General features: G+C 34.9%; 1 protein-coding gene across 1 annotated transcript in view; it reads right to left on the bottom strand.

Moving 5' to 3' along the window:
• Window positions 1–20,538, bottom strand: part of LOC128857441 (potassium voltage-gated channel protein Shaker) — a 186,123-nt gene that overhangs the window by 112,313 nt on the left and 53,272 nt on the right. The window contains exons 3-5 of the mRNA XM_054093199.1: window positions 16,535–16,658; window positions 12,518–12,686; window positions 8,490–8,586 (exon numbers count right to left, since the gene is read on the bottom strand). Of these exons, the coding sequence (XP_053949174.1) occupies window positions 8,490–8,586; window positions 12,518–12,686; window positions 16,535–16,658 (390 nt within the window). The remainder of the gene's footprint in view (window positions 1–8,489; window positions 8,587–12,517; window positions 12,687–16,534; window positions 16,659–20,538) is intronic.

Consider the following 20,538-nt stretch of genomic DNA (forward strand, 5'->3'; position numbering starts at 1 on the left):
GCGTTGTCGGCTAAGACGGTTTGTGTCTTGAGTGAATGGTTTATCGTGTATGTTGAGTGTAAGCACCTCTGTTTGCTCAGCGTTGTATTCGTGGTTATATGCATAAAAAACATACTGTCACTGCGAGCAGGAGCTTTGCTACGTCTGCTGTAGTACTACAAATGGTGTCGGCTACAAATGATGTGTTTAGTGGGTGTGGATGAGAATTTTCGTTTTATATATATTTGGTGATCGTCGCACTTGAAGTGAAATTCGCATTTAATTTTCAATGGAATTTTGTCTACATTAAATCTGTTTATTGCTTGCAGCTTTTGGCGCATGCTTGTGCTTGCCACGGTACCGGCCACATACTCCCCCCATGCCGTATGCACAAAATTTTAAGCTAGTGGTCAAGTGATTAATTGTGTCGTTTTAGCGGTTATATTTTTCGTGAATTTTTTGTTTGCTTTTGCGTTTTGAATTTGGTTGCAACATTTTAAAGAGTTTCTCACGTCTAATTGTGTGTGGCTGGCTTATTTACTTGTATTTTTTTGTTTTTTTTTTTATAATATACATTTGCTTCAGAGTAAACAAATAAACAATTAATTTTTTCAAACACTAATTTCAAATGTCATACAACAGCAAATTTAAAGAACAACAACAACGATAACATTAAAAAATATGTATATTTATAATATGTAGTGGTTATGAGAGTCGGTGTTTCGAATGCCCTTTGGGGAATTCATTAGTTCTTTTGCTTTTTTATCATTGGGTTGCAAACATCAAAGCTGCGAGATATGCCCAGTTGGAATACAAAGAAATAGCTGCGTGCCGATGGATTGAGAACATCATTTATGCAGATTATATAGGAGCAGGAAAAATGGACTTAAAAGTACTGCCTCTAATACCAGCTATCTAATTCTTCAAAAGAGGAGACTACAGGGTGAACGAAATGAAGTGTTTCAAAACACCATAACTCTTTTGTATGAAATTAGTTTTTATTGATTTCAAAGACAAAATTGTTCAAAAATGATTACAATTTTAATATATATTCACTTTAGCTCAATATGACCACCTTTTGCCTTGACTATAGCCTTCAAACGGTGAAAAAATGAGTTTCATGCTGCACGAATGTGATCTTTGGGTATTTTGGAACATTCTCGTATAATCGCTTATATTTTTTTTAGTCCTCACCTCGCTCTCCAAAATAGATCAGATGGAATAGTCCATCGGATTTGTGTCTGGCGAATTCGAAAGCCATTGTGTGGACGAAATGAAGTGTGGAACATGATTTTTTAACCATTCTTGGTTCACACGAGCTTTATGAGACGGTGCCGAGTCCTGTTGGAACCTCCATGGTCTACGACCGAAATGTTTGCGTGTCACGGCTCTAAAGCAGCTTTTAAAACATTTTCCCGATAATAAGTCGCATTCACTTTGACATCAGGCTCGATAAAAACGATTGGAGAGCGTCCATCAGCGGTCACTGCGGCCCAAACCATTACTTGCGATGGGAAATTGCTTCGACTGGCCATACGTAGGATTCAATTCTCGTATGAGCGTTCGGTAAAGTAATCATGATCGTTTTGAGTGTTTATGAACTGCTAAATTGGAACATTTGTTTCATCAGAAAACGCAATGTTAGGAAATTCGCCACTTTCGTGCAAGCGCAACAACTCCTTTGCTCTTTCGCACCGAATTTTTTTTTGGTGGGGTGAAAGATCGTGTGCTTTTTGGAACTTGTAAGCCTTGACCTTGAGCTCATTTTTCAGTATGCGTCGAGTGCTGTCTTGCGATATTTTCAGTTCTTTGGCCATTTTTCTTCCACTTCGACGTGGATTTCGTTCAAGTCGAGCCTTCACTTTCCGAACCATTTCTGGCGTTCAACAAAACTGAGACGCAAATGCTTTTGATGGCTTATAAACAATATATTGAACTGTCATTGGAACAATTTTGACGTTGATGTTATGAGCTGTTTTACAGATAGTACAAGCAGTGTGAAGTTGGTAACACTTCATATCGTTCACCCACTAATTGTTGCCTATGGAACTACAAATAAAAACCTAGTACAATGCGCTGCACTTGGCACCTATCACATAAAAAATACCTGCAATTGAAAATGAAACCAGGTCTAAGGCATATTTTTTAAATGAAGACTATTATTATTATTACTGCCTATGGTTCCAGGGAGAAACAAAGGGCCACAATGAAGGCTGTGGTTAATATAAAAAGGACCCCAGTGATGTCCAGCCTCTTGTTGGCGGCATTGCGTCTATTGCTATCGGATAATCCAAGGGTGATACAGATTTTGTACAGTAATTACGAGTATTTGCGACAACTAGGATTGCGAGCTTAGGCAAATTTTGTCATGGAGTGCTACTCAGTTGAACAACGCTTAAAGGATTCCATACATCCAGAATTTTCAAAAAAATGATTTTTTTTACAGATTGTTATACTTTATAGTTTTAGGCGTAGTTCTGTGGAAGTCGACTTTAAAAATTTCCCATAGATACAAAGTTATGGAAGAAAATGTAACTGCCCGTCGCGAGTTTGATGCACATAAATTCTTGCTTTAAATGCGCGAGCGAAATGCATTTGACAGTTTAAACTAGTTTTTCTCGAGACAACTTTTTTCGTCACGGTCTGCATGATAACTCATTTTTGTTTTTTTTTTCCTTGCTCACTCCACTCGGGAGCATAGGGCCTCGACAAGACTCAGTCTTGCGTTGGTTTCGTTAATCTGTTTTGATTTCTCACAGGGTAGGCGATTAGCTAACAGTCCTAAGTGTGGGAATGCCTACCTGCTTAGGAACAACGCCTTCTTACGCTCGGAGCGCCATCTGTGTCTCACATTTTTCTGGCAGAAGGATCGCACAGATGTTTGAGGACTTCGCTAAATTTTGTGTGTCTGTGCTATTACCACGATTGCCCGCTTCGTCTTGCTGGCGCCACTGACGCAATGTGTAACTGTTTATTTTTGCTTGTTTTTAGCAGCCACAATGCAATTAATGCGCAGGTTATTGTGCGGGAGTAAGGATGGAAAGGATAAGTTTTTGCGGCTGAAGAATGGAATTGGAGGAATCTTTTTTGTTTCGTTTTTTTTTTAGAAACAGGAAAGTATGTAAATTTGGAAAAGTGCGAGGACCGTGCTTTACGTGGGATACGAACCCACAACCTCTGGGATGGCAGGCTAGTGCACTTACCCTAGACTACCCTTTTGCAGTTTACATACAGTTTTTAATATTTTTTGATTTTTAAATTTTTTATAAAATATTCGGAAGTGTTTTCTCTATAGTCTGTCGAGCCGGATTTTTGTTATTTTTATTAATAAATTCTATAAACATAATTAAAGTGTGACATTTATGAAGTAAAACGCATACTTTTTTTAATTTCTGTAAATTCTGAGCTATTCAAACATGGCAGCGAGGAGCTGGTAAGGTGCATGCATCAGCTCCTAAGCAAAATATGGTCGGATGAAAGCATGCCCGCCGATTGGAATTTAAGTGTGCTCTGCCCAATCCATAAGAAGGGCGATCCTGCAATTTGTGCCAATTACCGCGGGATTAGTCTTCTAAATATCGCCTATAAGGTTCTAGCGAGCGTATTGTGTGAAAGGCTGAAGCCCACCGTCAACCAACTGATTGGACCTTATCAGTGTGGCTTCAGACCTGGAAAGTCTACCATCGACCAAATATTCACAATACGCCAAATCTTAGAAAAGACCCATGAAAGGAGAATCGACACACACCATCTTTTCGTCGACTTCAAAGCTGCATTCGACAGTACGGAAAGGAGTTACCTGTATGCCGCTATGCCTGAATTTGGTATCCCCTCAAAACTAATACGGCTATGTAAGATGACGTTGCTCAACAGCAGCATCGCCGTCAGAATTGGGAAGGACCTCTCCGAGCCGTTTGATACCAAACGAGGTTTCAGACAGGGTGACTCGCTGTCGTGTGACTTCTTTAACCTGATGTTGGAGAGCATCGTACGAGCCGCAGAACTTAATCGTCAGGCACAATTTTTTATAAGAGCGTGCAATTGCTGGCGTATGCCGATGATATTGACATCATCGGCCTTAACAACCGCGCTGTTAGTTCTGCCTTCTCCAAACTGGATAAAGAGGCAAAGCGAATGGGTTTGGTGGTGAACGAGGACAAAACGAAGTACCTCCTGTCTTCAAACAAACAGTCGGCGCACTCGCGTATCGGTACCCACGTCACTGTTGACAGTTATAATTTTGAGGTTGTAAAAGACTTCGTGTATTTAGGAACCAGCTGGCTGGGTCATGTTCTCCGAATGGATACAAACGCTCCGGCTTTGAAAGTATTCGATGCGGTACCAGCTGGTGGTAGCAGAGGAAGAGGAAGGCCTCCTCTGCGTTGGAAAGGTCAGGTGGAGCAGGACTTGGCTTTACTTGGTGTGTCCAATTGGCGCCGGTTAGCACGAGAAAGAAACGACTGGCGCGCTTTGTTAATGTCGGCCAAAATCGCGTAAGCGGTTATCGCGCCAATTAAGAAGAGAAGAAATTGTAAAATTTTTCGAAATTCAGAAATTCTACTCGACAGACTATAACTACAATTTTATTGTAGAAGAATTTTTTGACTTTTTACAGATCGATCAACATTTCAAGGAGAAATGATGCAGACCGTGGAACGACCTTTTTTTCATTGTACTTTGAGTCACGTGATTTTTATATACTAATTTTTGTGAAGAAAATACATTTTTTTATAAAGTTTGCGTAGTTTTTGGCTCTGCTGGACGTATGTAACCCCTTAAAAGGGATCCAAACGTTTTATGAGAAGAATTTTATGAGAAGCAAGAATTGCATTTGGCGCAGTGTGTGACGAGCGATGAGGCATATTTTCTCCTAAGTGGACATGAACCCAAACTGCCACTGAAAGTCCGCATGACATTGAAGAAAAAAGCGCATAAAAACAGCTCAAAAGTAAAAAAAAAAATATTTTTTTCTTAATATTTTTTAGTTATGGATTGTTTTCAAGGTTGTTATAAAAATTGTTCGAGCTATCGGTGTACAACTAATTAATTTCGTATTTGTTACTAATCTCATATTTATTTATGTAGTCAATATTTTGACAGTGACAGCTATTCAATGTAAAACACACAATTTTTTTTTATTATAGCCAAAATGTCAAGTCAAATTACGTTCCAACAAAACAGCATTCGCGGGGAGGTTTGCTTTTGTTATTCAATTTAAAGAAGCACATCGTTTACTCTTAGAAGCTTATCTTGAATATGCTCCAGAGGTTAGAGTATGTCAGCAGTGGTTTGCACGATTTAAAAGTGGTGATTTTGACACAGAAGACAAAGAGCGATCAGGTCCATCAAAAAAGTTTGAAGACGATGAATTGAAGGCACTCCTCGATTAAGATCCATGTCAAACTCAAGAAGAACTTGGAAAAACATTGGAAGTCACTCAACAAGCCATTTCTAAACGTTTAAAAGCAGCCGGATACATTCACAAACAAGGAAATTGGGTGCCACACGAATTGAAGCCGAGAGACGTTGAGATACGATTTTGCATGTCTGAAATGCTGCTTAATCGCCACAAAAAGAAATCGGTTTTGAATCGTATTGTCACTGGCGATGAAAAGTGGATTCATTACGACAACCCACAGCGTAAAAGATCATATGTGAAGCCAGGCCAACCAGCCAAATCAACACCAAAGCCGAATATTCATGGTTTGAAGGTAATGCTCTATATTTGGTGGGATCAGATGAGTGTGCTGTGCTATGAGCTGTTAAAATCGGGCCAGACGATCACGGGAGAGCTATGGTATACAGGCAACAATTTATACAACAGCCGAAAGACGGCAAGAATGGGCGACCAGACACGAGAAATTGATTTTCCATCATTACAATGCTCGGCCACGTGTTGCAGTACCGGTCAAAAATTATTTGGAAAATGCCGGATGGGAAATTCTATCTCACCCGCCTTATAGCCCAGACATAGCTCATTCTGATTACCACTTGTTTCGGTCGATGTAGAATCACCTTTCTGGAATACGGTTCACCAATGTTGAAGGTATTAAAAAATGGCTTGATGACTTTCTCGGCGCAAAAGATGAGAAGTGTTTTTGGGATGCCATCCATAAATTGCCTGAAAGATGGGAAATGTTGCCGCCTCCGATGGACTATATTTTGAATAAAATATTTTTTTTCACTTTTATAAATACTTAAATAAATGGGGTTTTTAACAAAAAAATACGAAATTATTTAGTTGTACAGCCATATTTTTGGTTTTTTTTAGCTTTCGAATATTTTGGACATTTTTGAGGGAGGATTAGAATCGCATATTAAATAATATCGATTTTATACCAAATTCACGGAGAAGTGTGTTTTTATACCGGAACTCAATGGTAATTAACCTAAAGTCACTAGATTCTTCGTTCACACGGGGACGCCGCAGGGTGCTGTCCTTTCGCCCCTACTTTGGCTAGGGCAATCTTTCCAAATAGGCAGGGTTGGATGGAGGGGAAAATCTGCATAGAAACTTGCACCTACGTCTTCACTGACAGTTCCAAGATGGAATCGGGAGTCGGAGCAGGGATTTTCTCAAAATCAGCAGGTATTTTTTAAACAGAAGTCTTTGCGATCCTGCAGGCATGCATAATGCTTAGGAAACATGGGAGCGAGGAAGATATTAACATTTTCTGCGATAGTCAAGCCGCGATCACGCCTTTGACGACGCCATGGTGCAGAACGAAACTAGTAAACTCCTGTAAGGAGGATATCAAATATCTTGGGTGCGCAGGTAACATTTCTCTGATCAGGGTTCCAGGACATAGGAACATAGAGGGAAATGAAATTGCTGATAAACTTGCCAGGAAGGGGACTGAATTGGGTTCAGAGACCTCCTACCCGGACGTTGGCATCCCCCTGACAGTTGTTAACGGGGAACTGCACATATTGTTTCTCAGGAAAGCGCAGAAAATATGGAGCTCAACTTCTTCATGTGCTATTTCGAAAAACCTTTAGCTCCGGTGAAATATACGGAGAGATCAGAAAGTCTTTTGACTCCTCGCCATTAAATTTCCAAACTCATAGCTGTGTTTACCGGTCAGGGGACGATCCGCACACACGCGGAAAAGCTATAGTTACCATTTAACCCCATTGCAGAAGCTGTGGGGACCTTTCAGAGAAGGAGACCGTTGAGCATTTTCTCTGTAAATGTCCGGATTTGGCAGCTAGAAGACTAATGTCACTGGGAGCTCCTTTCTTCGACAGCCTGGGGCAGTGCGCCAACCTAAATCCAATCAATATTCTCCATTATATTAACAGCTCTGGTTGGCTGTAGATATCTGCCTGTTGGAGGTCTCATAAAGGTATCAAAACGGCGCTTTAGTGCTACTGGAGGAGTGCCAGGTGCACTTTAACCATTTCACCTACCTACCTACAAATTTATGGAGTAGCAAAAGAAAACTTGTCGGCCTTCTTCGTATGCATGTCTTCAGGTCGCATTGATTCAGGTTGATTCTAATCAACTATCTAAGTAAATTACTTTATCTGAAAATTTGATTAAAAAGATGGAGGGCGAGAATGACTAAAGAAGGACTTTGAGGATGGATGTACAATGGACAACTGAGGAATACTTAGTTCAAACATCATCAAGTTGGAACCGCTACGCTAACTATTTCTAAGGCTAGACCACGCATGGAGTTGAAGTGGGTGCAAGGTAATAAGGTATGGCATGGCCAGCTACAGTTCGCTGTTCTAAATATTCCACCATTCAAAGACATTTTTATCAAATTTACCAAACTCAGTTTTCAGTGACGTCAATGACATTTTTGTGTGACGTTTTTTATGATATTCACATTCCGTGCGCGCTGAAGTATTTTGAAGTGCATAAATTGAACTAACAGCTGTTGTTGTATGCTTTGGAATATTTTTTAAAATTAAATATAGTTTTCTAAGTTCTTTAAAGAGAAATATTTTTTAGTTAAATAAACAACTACATTTGCAAATATGGCTGTATTTAAGTATATCAACTACAGTTCTAAACTACTTTTTGACTTGCAGCTGATGCAACTGAGTGCCTTAAGTGGTGTGTTCGAGCCCAGAGTGTAAACTCAGATTAATAATTAAGAAAATACATAACTATTGAGTATAAGTTGTTCAAAAAATAAAATATGTACATATGTATTGATTTTATGTGGGCATGCGTTGTTTTTTTTTTCGATTTGTCTCTCCAACTGGGCTTTTGTCAGTTTACATTTGTGTTAGTGTTGATGCACGTTAATCAAAATTTGGTAGAAAGTGTTGCTCTGTACATTTAGTGTGTACGAGTATCTATGTATGTATGTATATATAGTACAAGTCTACATGAAAAACCAAATTTTTATTAGAATTCATTCAGCATTAACATTCCAATTAAATCTACGCATCAGCTTCAGTAACCAATTATTTATGCAAATTTTTATACGAAAATATTTGTTTTCAAATTTTCAAATATTTTACATCGTTTATGCTTAGTTTGGTAACACTCTTACCTGAATTTATTAATTGCTTGATCACCTAATTCATAAAATTTTATTTCTTCACTAAATACGTCTAAAGGGACATTGACCGGTCTCCGCAGTCGACCACCTAAATGAGGGAGTTTCATTGTAAAATACAAATTATGGTAATGAAAATACGAATGGTGATTAATGGCAATCATAATAATAATAAAAGAAAACGGCAGTGTTTTATAGTGCAAATAGATATTAAAAAAAAAAATTTAACAAAATATATTTTCGTGTGGATATTTGTGTTTATTTCATATCATAAATGTGTGGGCGCACATGATTGTGTATTGTCAGATGAGAGGGGTAAAAGAGAAGAGCAGAAAAATACATGTTAATATTTATATAATAAAATATTTCATAGTAATATCATTTTAGTTTCAAACACATGCACAAATTCATGTTATGTAAATATATGTGCAAGGTGGCGCAAAATTAATAACCCTATCGAAAGATTTCTACATAGATATATGAGACATATAGAAAGTCAACGAACAAGATGGCTGGGACATATTAGCGGAATGCCAAAAAATAGAGCTACTAACGGGTGATTTTTTAGCTATTATCTTTTTAAATAGTTGGTTTAAACAGCTGACGCACGTTTCATTGAATTTTATTATAAAAATGCGTGTTCTGTTAAGAAAGTTTATCGCGCGCTTCTACCATTTTATGGCCAGTTTAATCGACCCACTGAAGCGGCTATTCGAGCTATTTTGACTAAATTTAGAACCAAATTTACATTATTGGACAGCAAACCACCAACACGCTTACGTAGAGTGCAAACTGAAGAAAATATCGCAGCTGTATCGGCCAGTGTTAATGATGACCATCAATTCTCGATTCGTCGCCGTTCGCAGCAATTGGGCCTCTGTTACTCAACAACGTGGAAAATTTTGCGAAAGAATCTAAGTGTGAAGCCTTTCAAAATACAGCTGGTGCAAGAATTGAAGCCGAATGACCTACCGCAACGCAGAATTTTTGGTGAATGGGCTCGTGGAAAGCTGGCCGAAGATCCACTTTTTTATTGAAAAATTGTGTTCCACGACGAAGCTCATTTCTGGATCAATGGGTACGTAAATAAGCAGAATTGTCCAATGTATCCAGAAAAGGTCACAGTTTGGTGCAGTTTATGGACCGTATTTCTTCAAAGATGCTGCGAATCGTAACGTAACTGTGAATGGTGAGCGCTACCGTGAAATGACATCCAACTTTTTTTTGCTCAAAATGCAAGAGCTTGACTTGCATGACATGTGGTTTCAGCAATACGGTGCCACATGCCACACAGCACGCGTAACAATGGACTTGTTGAGAGGCGAGTTCGGTGAACATTTTATTTAACGTTCGGGACCTGTCAATTGTCCACCCAGATCGTGCGATATATCACCTGTAGATTATATTTTGTGGGGCTATGTTAAAGCTCATGTCTATTCAGACAAGTCTGCTTCAATTAACGCATTGGAACACATCATTACAACATTTATATGTGAGATACCGGCCGAAACATTGGAAAGAGTATGCCAAAATTGGACTAAGCGGATGGACCATTTGAAGCGCAGTCGCGGTCAACATTTGCATGAAATAATCTTCAAACATTAAATTCTATGAACTGTACTATCGATTTAAATAAAAATTTCATGCATTTTTCTGAAGTTTACGTGTGTTTTTTTGAAAAACTTTCCTATAGCTCTTTAAAAATCACCCTTTGTCACTTGACATGGAATCGCTCATAGGGGAAGTAAAATAAATTTATTATATGTACCAATAAAGGTTTTTCAGGTACGTTTCTCTTCCAGAGTAATACCATGGAGAGGTCAAGTAGACCTTAGAGTAGCCATTTCTCTTTACAGTGATCAATTTTGACTCGACCACTGAATCACGTGAGCTTCTCTAAGCGGAAGTGTTAGTTCTTTTTGAGGCCAGTAAGAGACCTTAAGAAACAGGGTTATACAAAGAAATAGAGCAGGAATATATTCTAACAGCCAGGTGGAACTATTATCATTAGCATCTCCTATCACCAAATCTGAGCTACATACAGTCAAAGTCAAAAGGAAGTGTACACCACATATTGACAAGTTTTGACTATTTAGTCAATTTATTTTGTAATTTCAATTATTTTTTTATAAAAGTATAGTTGGTACTACAACAAAAACCATTTAATGCTAAGTTGCTATATTAAATTTACATAAAATACGCAAAAAGTTTCATCAAAATTTCAAACTTTTTACTCAAAATTTTTAGCAAACTTTCCGGTAGATCATTTTATTTTGATAGAATAAAGTGCAAGTTTCTAGTAGTTCAAGAACCGCATTGATTTTTGACAATTTTTTGGCTAACGCTGTTGAGTGTTTTCTTTTATATAAAAAAATTGGGAGCAGGCGTTAAATAGAGAAAATCCACAAGATCGTGAGCGAAAAAAGTTCTCAAAAATCAGTTTGATTTTTCACCTACTTGAAACTTGCACTTTAGTAAATTCAATGAGCTATCAAATTGCATACTTGAAATGATGTGAATTTTCTTTTTACTTTGACTATATGTGTCGCTGAAAAGGTTGTTTTCTCTTGCGTAGATACTCCTTTACGGAAACAGTGAAGCGAATGAGCGAGCCAATCGCTAAGGCAGAACTCTGTATGAAAATTTTTTGACTTAGGTATGGCTGTGCGTCATGGGTATTATCAATCAAGGATGAACAAAATCGAACTTTCGAAAGAAGAGTCTTACGAAAAATGTATGGTATAATTCGGGTTGATGATGGCTGTTATTGCATTAGATACAATGAGGAGCTGCTGCATCTTTGCAAAGGTGAAGATGTCGTTAAGTATGTCAAATCGCCACTACTCTTATGGCTACGTCACATCATGCGCATGAGTAAGGAACGTCCCCGAAAATCTTTCTAAAATTACATCGCACTGGCCACCAGATGTAAAGGAAGGTCTAAGAAACGACATCATCGAAGATATCAAGAAAATTAAAATTTATAACTGGAGGGCTACTGAATCCTTGAATCGTGTAACTTGGAGAAGTTTTGTTGACGAAGCAAAAGCTCTCTCCGAGCTGTAACGCTGCCTGACGATGATGATGACTTTGACGTTCCCTCAGTTTAAACCAAAGAGAAATTCATTGCAATTTCTAGTACAACTACTTCGTTAAAAGGGCCAAGCGTAGAGTTGTTTGAAATTGGGCCTAGCGCAGAGTTGTTTAAGTTCAGTAAGAATATTTCGTGCTGCCATCCAAGGTATATCTGTTTCTAGACGACATAAGACTTTCGGGAACCATAAGTCACGATAACTAAACTTCTGTGTAGCCATTTGGGCCTACTCCACACAATCAACCAATCAATCATATACTATTAATAAATGCGCTTAAGTCTTAGGTTCCATGAAGTAATTTGAATGGTAAGTAAGGTTAAGCAGCTTTTAATCCTTTACCGCCCACTGTACACGCTGTTTAGTAACAGCTTTTGTTATTACTAGTGGTTATTGCATAATAAATTTGAAGGCTGTTGCTTATGTCAAATCTCAGAAACACACAAAGCTTTTGTTTTTAGTTCTTGACATTTAAACAAATATTAATAATTTATTTTTAATATTTTTTTCGTTTTAATTTGGTTTTTTTGATAATTTTTTTCTTTTTAATTTTTGTTTAAATGCAAAAAATTACATTTTCTTCTAAATTTTTGTTTAATAAATTCGTTTTCAGGCCAGTATTATATCATAAGTATCATTGAAAATTTATTATTACTTTTAGTATAGATTTGGGTGGAATGGTCTAAGCCGAAATGGTGGCCTTTGCCTTAGAGAAGCGCGTAAGATATTTAAATTTCGCATTGAAATACTAGAAACAAACCGCCTTGGAATCCCAGTATGGCTTTGTTAACTTAGTCTACCTCATTGTAACTATGTTTGTATTCCATTAGTAAGATTAAAAATCATAGTTCAATAAAATACATATTTAGTATACTTTAAAATATAAAAACCGTTATTTCACTACAAATATACGTTTCTTTTAAAACTCACCACTTTGATAATAGTATAAAATTGCATCGAAGCTCGGCCGACTACGGTCAAAAAAATATTCATTTCTAAGCGGGTCAAAGTACCGTAATCGCCGAGCTGGATCCCCCAGCAGTGTGTCCGGAAATTGATTTAACGTTCGTAATTGTGTTTCGAACCTTAACCCGCTTACCTGCAGATGACATCGATGAAAATGGAGAACAAAAACAAAGCGAAATTCAAGAAGAATAGGAAGAGAATTCATTGAGAAATGTAAGAAACATTTGAAAAAAAAAAAAAAAAAATATTATATAACCTTTTTGATAAAAGAAAAAAAGTAAATAAAAACAAGAGTTTACAATAGATGCGAATGTATATTAATATATTTTTTATCTATGTTTAGTTTAGAAGATATTTTTTGTGTTTTTTATTATAAAAAAAAAAAATGTATTCAATTTAAATGTTCGGCTATGAATTTTAGTTTTCATTTGTATTTGAATTCTGAATTTTGAATTATGGGTTTTTAATTCTTAATATTTAATTATGAGTTTTTAGTTTTAAGTTTAGGATTTTGAATTTTGAGTTTTGAAATCGGTATTTTGAAATTTTAATTTTTAGTTTTTATTTTAAATTTTGAGTCTTGAAATTTGAATTTTGAATATTGAATTATGAGTTTTGAATATCAATTTTGTATTTCAAATCTTGAGTTTTAAGTTTTGATTTTGAACTTTGAATTTCGAATTTTAAAATTTTCAGTTTTTATTTTACTTTGAACTTTGAATTTCGAAATTTCAAGTTTGAATTTTGAATTGTGAGTTTTGAAATTTGAATTTTCAGTTTTTATTTTAATTTTGAACTTTGATCTTCGAATTTCGAATTTTGAAGTTTGAGTTTTGAAATTTGAGTTTGATTTTTCAGTTTTTATTTTAATTTTGAACTTTGAATTTCGAATTTTCAAGTTTGAACTTTGGATTTTGAGTTTTAAAATTTGAATTTCCAGTTTTTATTTTAATTTTGAACTTTGAATTTCAAGTTTAGAAGTTTGAATTTTGGATTTTGAGTTTTGAAATTTGAATTTTAAATTTGGTATTTGAAATTGTGTTCTGTAACTAGAATTTTCAGTGTTTATTTAAAAGTTTGAACTTTGAGTTTTGGATTTGGGATTTTTAATTTTAAATTTAGACATTTGAGTTTGGAAATTAGATTTTTAATATTTGAATATTAAATTTTGTACTCAAAATTTTCAATTTACATATTTTATTTAAAGGTTTGAATTTCGCGTTTTGGATTATGAACTTTGAGTTTTAAAATTTTGAATTTTGAGTTTTGAAATTTGAACATTCAATTTTGTATTTTAAGTCTTCAATGTTTAGTTTGGATTTCGAAATTTGAGTTTTGGATTTCGAACTTTGAATTTAAAATTTACCAATTTTATGTATTAGATCTTGAATTTTAGATTTGAATTTGGAATTTTGTGTTTTGAAATTAGAATATCGAAATTCGAATACACAAGTTTGTGTTTTAAATTATGAGTTTTGGATTTTGAACGTTGAGTTTTGAAATGAAGATTTTGAATTTTTATATTATTTTAAGTTTTGAATTTTGAGTTTTAAATTTAGAATTTATAGTTTTTGTTTAAAAGTTTAAATTTTGTGTTTTGGATTTTGAACTTTGAATTTTGAGTTTTGAAATTTGAACATTCAATTTTGTATTTTAAGTCTTGAATTTTGAGTTTAGATTTTGAAATTTGAGTTTTGGATTTCGGACATTGAATTTAAAATTTACCAATTTTGTGTTTTAGATCTTGAATTTGGAATTTTGTGTTTTGAAATTAGAATTTCGAAGTTCGAATATTCAATTTTGCATTTTAAATTTTGAAGTTTGAATTGTGAATTTTAAGTTTTGGAATTAAAATTTTGAATTTTTATTTTAAGTTTTGAATTTAGAATTTACAGTTTTTATTTAAAAGCTTGAAATGTACGTTTTCGACTTTCAACTTTGAATTCTAAAATTTTGAACTTTGAGTTTTGAAATTTTAACATTCAATTTTGTATTTTAAATTTTGAGTTTTGAAATTTGAACATTCAATTTTGTATTTTAAGTCTTGAATTTTGAGTTAAGATTTTAACTTTGAGCTTTGGATTTCGAACTTTGAATTTAAAATTTACAAATTTTGTGCCTTCGATCTTGAATTTTACATTTGAATTTGGAATTTTCAGTTTTGAAATTAGAACTTCGAAATTCGACTATTCAATTTTGAAGTTTGAATTGTGAATTTTGAGTTTTGAAATTAAGATTTTGAATTTTGGGTTTTGAAATTAGAATTTCGAAATTCGAATATTTAGTTTTTAAGTTTGAATTGTGAATTTTGAGTTTTGAAATTAAGATTTTTAATTTTTTTTTAATTTAGAATTTACAGTTTTTATTTAAAAGTGTGAATTTTACGTTTTGGACTTTGAATTCTAAAATTTTGAACTTTTAGTTTTGAAATTAGAGATTTGAAATTTGAACATTCAATTTTTTATTTTAAGTCTTGAATTTTCAGTTTGGATATCGAACTTTGAGTTTAGAATTTTGAGTTTTGAAATTAGAAATTTGAATTCTAAATTTGAATTTAGTTGTGTGTAGTTGAAGAAATCAAACTCAAGTTCCATTTCAATTTCGAATCTTGAGTTCAAAAGCTTGAGTTTGAATTTAAAATGCGTTGGTATGTGGATTTATTAAAAAAATTTATTACGTTTTAAAATTTTAAGGAAATTAGTGTAAATGTAAGATTGCACTTTTAATTTAATTTTCGAACTTTAATTAGAAATTCTAAATTTTGGACTATTTATACATTTTGGGTCTAGATCTTCGAATTTTTAGTTTTAATTCGAATTCGAATTTAATTTGTATTTGTATTTAAATTGAAATTTTTCATTTGAATTCAGAAATTTGATTTTGACATTCGAGTTCTGAATCTCGAATTTATTTTTAATTGTGTTTTTAGTTGAATTTTATTTAGATTTAAGAATTTTACTTTTGTGGGAACTGCAATTTTGAGTTTTGAATTTAAACTTAAATTTTATTTGTTTGAGAATTCGATATGAAAAAATTTACTTAATTCGAGGATACCAATTTGATTTTGAATTTATATTTTATTTAGTTTTTATTTGAGTTTTTTGCGTTTTTAGTTTTAAACTTAAATTTGAGTTCGACTTCTAGTTAAGATTTCATTTCGTAATTCAATTTTCGAGTTTTGAGTTTATTTTAGAATTTTTAATATATTTGAATTTGCATTTTAATACTAAAATTTTGGATTGGAATTTTATTTGGATTTTGAACTAAAATTTGTATTTGTATTATAATTTGCGAATTTTGAATTTGAATTTTTATTTGTATTTTAGTTTTCCAATTTCGAATCTGAACTACAATTTGGGCTTGAATTTTGTATTCGAAAGTTTGAACTTGAATTCTGACTTGAATTTGTGATTTACTATTAAAATTTTGAATTGAAATTTGAATTAAAATTTTGATTTTAAAACAGAACTTGAGTTTTAATTTGTATTTGAATGTTAATGAATTTTAATTTTCAGTTCTGAATTTCGAATCACAGTTTGAATTTCAATTGGGCTTGAGTGTGTATTTAAATTCAAATTCTCGATTTTGGACTAAAATTTAAAATTGAAGAATTTAATTTAAAGCGAATTTAAAGAATTTAATTTGAATTTCAAATTGTATTTGTATTTGCATTTGTATTTGTATTTGTATATGAATTTGTGTATGAAATTGAATTCGAGTTGCTGTTTGAAACCGAAATTGATTTTCGAATTTGAATTTTGACTATGTTTGTATTTGAATTCAAGTTCTGATTGCTAATGAATTTGAATTTGAGCTAAAAATTGCGTATTAGTTTTAATTTTAATTTAGTAGTAATATCAATTTTAGCTCTTTAAATATGATTTTTGATTTTCTGTTCAAATTAAAAAGAAGTACAAACTAATTTTTATACAACAGCAGCAGAATTTTGCTAAAGGGTATCGGTACTTTCTTTCTACTTACATTTATAACGACTCTTTCGCAAAAATCATGATCATGAGGAATGGGTTCAAAGTGCTGTGGCCCCCCACCATACCCATGACCTGCCCCCCCTTCTTCGTCTTGACTGCTTAATTTGGGTAGAGACCTGCAAGTGAAAGAAAAATATAAATAGTCGATTAGTAACAGTGGTATTTAAAGCGAATAAAAAGTGGTCAAATTAAAAATTTTCTTGAGTAATTTTACTATTTACTTAAGCTGAAAAAAAATATTTTTTAATATTATATTATTTTTTTATTATACACTACCAAATTTGGCCAGCACACAAATTACAAATCTTTATGATTACATTACATTACATTTGTTGTTGCGCTTTAAGCAACAGCACTTACTTTTTCACAAATATGTTGCATTATCTGACCTTTCCATCGCTTTTGGCAACATTTCCATTCTCGCTTGCCAAGCAGTGATTTGTTCGCATTTAACACTTCAATAAATGTACAATTAAGCGGAAATTTTTATGCCGGTGTTGAAAGTGTAATTGAAAGAAATTTTTTATACAACTAAGTACTTTTACAATTTGGCATTTAATCGCGTTTTGGATGAGCAGAAAATTTGCGCTATTTTTTGGCAAAGCTGCCAAATTTTGTGATATTCAATGTGACAGGTCTTCATTTGTATGAGTATTTATTTACTATAAAATATTGTTTTCAAGCAAGAAAATTCAATTATTTTTGGAAGTATGAGGAACGATTTCTGAAAAGAAAAGTAATTCACAATAAGGGGAAGATGAAATGACGCTGTGCTCTGCTGCTTCTATCAGCAATTCTATTTATGGCGGGGGTATTTTCAAGGTTAGTATTGCTGCGACGTTTCCGTATTAGAGGGATGATGATGGAGTACTTAGTTTTCCGCAGACACATCTCCGTGTTTTAAGCAGTTCCGTGGCATTCATGGTGCCCATTAGGGTTGCTCTTCAAACGGAGTAATAAAGTTTAGTATATTTCAAGAATTCCGCCAAAATATTTCGGAAAAAGGTTAAGATTTATTCATATAAAGGAGTCCTTTGAAAATACCTACAAGATTCGACTTATTTATTATTAAAATTAATTAATAAAAATAACCTTAGATCGAACCATTGAAGCGAATCCAGGAGAATCGGTGCTTAGGAGATTGGTACGTAGAGGTACACCGCAAGGCGTTGTGATTTCGGAAGAAACCAAGTACTTAGGACTAAACATAGAGAGGAAACTGACTTGGAAGTCAAACATCTTAAAAAGATTTTTTTGCCTCCCCACAAATCGACCCGGCCTAATATATATATACATATATGAAAGGGTTGGTTGCCGGTCTGAAAAGATGGTTACTTTTGCACTAATGTCGTATTTAGTGATTTGCATTCTTCTCTGATTGCTAATATTTCTGCTTGAAACACGCTAGCTAGCATCTTAGATTCTGTGTCTGTGTAGATTTCCATGTCGAATCTATCAATCAGCTTCCCATTCCTCCATTCGGCTCTCGGTGGAAAACGAACCGTAAAATCTTGCTTGAAATTCACAGTCCGCGGATTGTTAAGACTGATTTGTTTTGCAGTGAGGGTCCTTATAGAAGGATCTTGCTCTGACCGTACGATCTTGTTGTCCAGCTTCACCGCGCTGCATCCATTGCGCTGTCATTGTTTTTATGTGTAAGTCCAAATGATAGATGTGTTAGTACGTTAAGGGCTTCACAAGGACTTCTGCTAAGCGATCCTGTGGGTAGAATACACGCTGATATTTGTATATTGTGCAGCTTGGTTTCGTTGTATTTCTTTTCTATAGCGGGCCACCAGATTAGTGCCACATATTTTAGTATCCGTCTTACAATGGCTGTGCAGGATAGCTTTGGTTGAAGAGCTCCAAGCGATCCTGTGGATCTTTGTATATTGTGCAGCTTGGTTTCGTTTTTTCTATAGCGGGCCACCAGACTAGGGCCACATCGGTCTTACAATGGCTGCGCAGGATAGCTTTGGTTGAAGAACCCATTTTTGCCCAACATTCTCGTACATGTGCAGAGTGCTTCTTCACCTTGTATTCTACATCGGGCCTTCAGCTGAGTTTTGGCCATCGATGTATGCGAGAGTCTTTCCTGAGTTATGCTTCCACAGTAGTCCAAGCTAAATCAAAGCAACTAGAAGGCATTAAATAAATTTTATCGCAAGGGTTGAGTTTTAAGCGACTTTTTATAACTTCCAATAGCAAAAATCTTGAAAAGTGGAAGTATGTAGAAAGTTTCTAGCTATTCATTTAAACGTTTCGAAATATCCAACTAATGAATATTTATCGGTTCTTGTGAATTTGTAGTTAATAATCATCATCCTTGGAAAGTTCTTAATTTATTAAGTTATGTGGTTATTTATGTGCAAAACGCAGTCTGTGGAAACGAAAAGCACATTCCGCACAGCACACACACACGCACATACACATGGATAAACACTTCGCTTAGTGCTCATACATATATTTTATAGAACCATAAGTATCCACAAATAAATAACCTTCTTAAATCGTTCACTAGCGTTCAAAGCGGAGGAAAAACTAATCCAATATTTGCCATCAAATTACTTTGAAGGACATCGAAGATGACGGGTTGATGAAGTAAAAAAGCCAGCAGAGGAACATAGGACCAAGGCAAGTGAGAGCGAAGGAGAACATCTTATTAAAAAACAGCCGTTGTAAGAGGTAGCATGCTAAGGAGGCGCTACAGTCATGAGCATTGCAATAAACACAAAAACAATTGTCCATGAGTATGAGTATGAGTGTAGCGACTTGCAAGCAGCTCCTTCAAGGAGCAAAGTTACACGAAATTATGTGAGGCTTGCGCTTTCACGACCCTACCTCACTCTCCTCTCATTCACTGAAGTTGTAAGGTTCTCAGCGACGCCAGCAGACTACGCTAGTTTTACCAGCCTTGAGCGAATGCCACAGATACAGAGAAAACAAAAATAAATAAATTGAATATTATGAGTACATATTTGTATGCTAGCAAACATAAAGTTTCGCAAAATCAAATTGCACCCAAATGCACGCAGTGCCCCTCTCTCTTTCTCACTCTTAGTCCGCACTCACATCGACGCTCGTTTCCCTTTATTGTCACTTGCCATCGTTTAGCAATTGAATTGAAAACTTCAATGAAATCAAATGAAATAAACAAACTTAAGAGCAGAGCAGCAAGTGATGATGGCAAGGCTGGCGTGGGAAGAACGACGAGGTATTGGAAAACAATAGAAACTTGAACAATGAATGCAAGGGAAATGACGTCAGCAGGCGAAAAGTGCATAGACATGACGGCAGCAGAGGTGCGAACACCGGCGCGGACTTAATAGATTCGTCTGCAGTAGCAGTTGCAACAACAAATAAGGCATATGGGTTACTATATAGCGGATACTCTCGGAGGCTTATGTAGTGTTGCTCAGATACATCTATACATACATAGATATGTACGAGCAAGCTGCTATTAAATTTGTGCGTTAGGCAAAGTGTGTGTTTGTATGTTTGTATGTACTTGTGTGCGAGTATAAAGCCTAAAGTTTGGGACCAACATCTAGTTCACAACTAGTGCAAACGCGAACAAATAGAAACTAGTTCGCACGAAAAAAGTACTTCCTTAAAAAAAATGATTTCTTGGGACTAATTTAACATGAACGTGGGTTTCACTGTTTTTTTCCAAAAAGGGGTTTTCTAGATACAAGCAAAATACAGTGTGGTTCACTTGATTATACGAGTAAATATTTACCATTGCCTGACGAAGGCCGACCGCTATTAGAAAAAACGTTTTCTACCATTTTGGAGTTTCATGCCGAAGATTTGAAGCTACGCACTTCCGAATGATAGTTACGCACCTTTCCAATTGGTTACAGTGGACGCTTGAATCGATTAGAGGCAATTCGCGGTTCACTTGATTAGAAGCAATCATTTTTATGGAGGAAAATGGATTTTAAAGCTACCGCATTTCATCTACTGACCCATGGTTTTCTGATAATTCAAGGGAAG

Source organism: Anastrepha ludens, chromosome 3, assembly GCF_028408465.1.
Source record: "Anastrepha ludens isolate Willacy chromosome 3, idAnaLude1.1, whole genome shotgun sequence".
Lineage (NCBI taxonomy): Eukaryota > Metazoa > Arthropoda > Insecta > Diptera > Tephritidae > Anastrepha > Anastrepha ludens.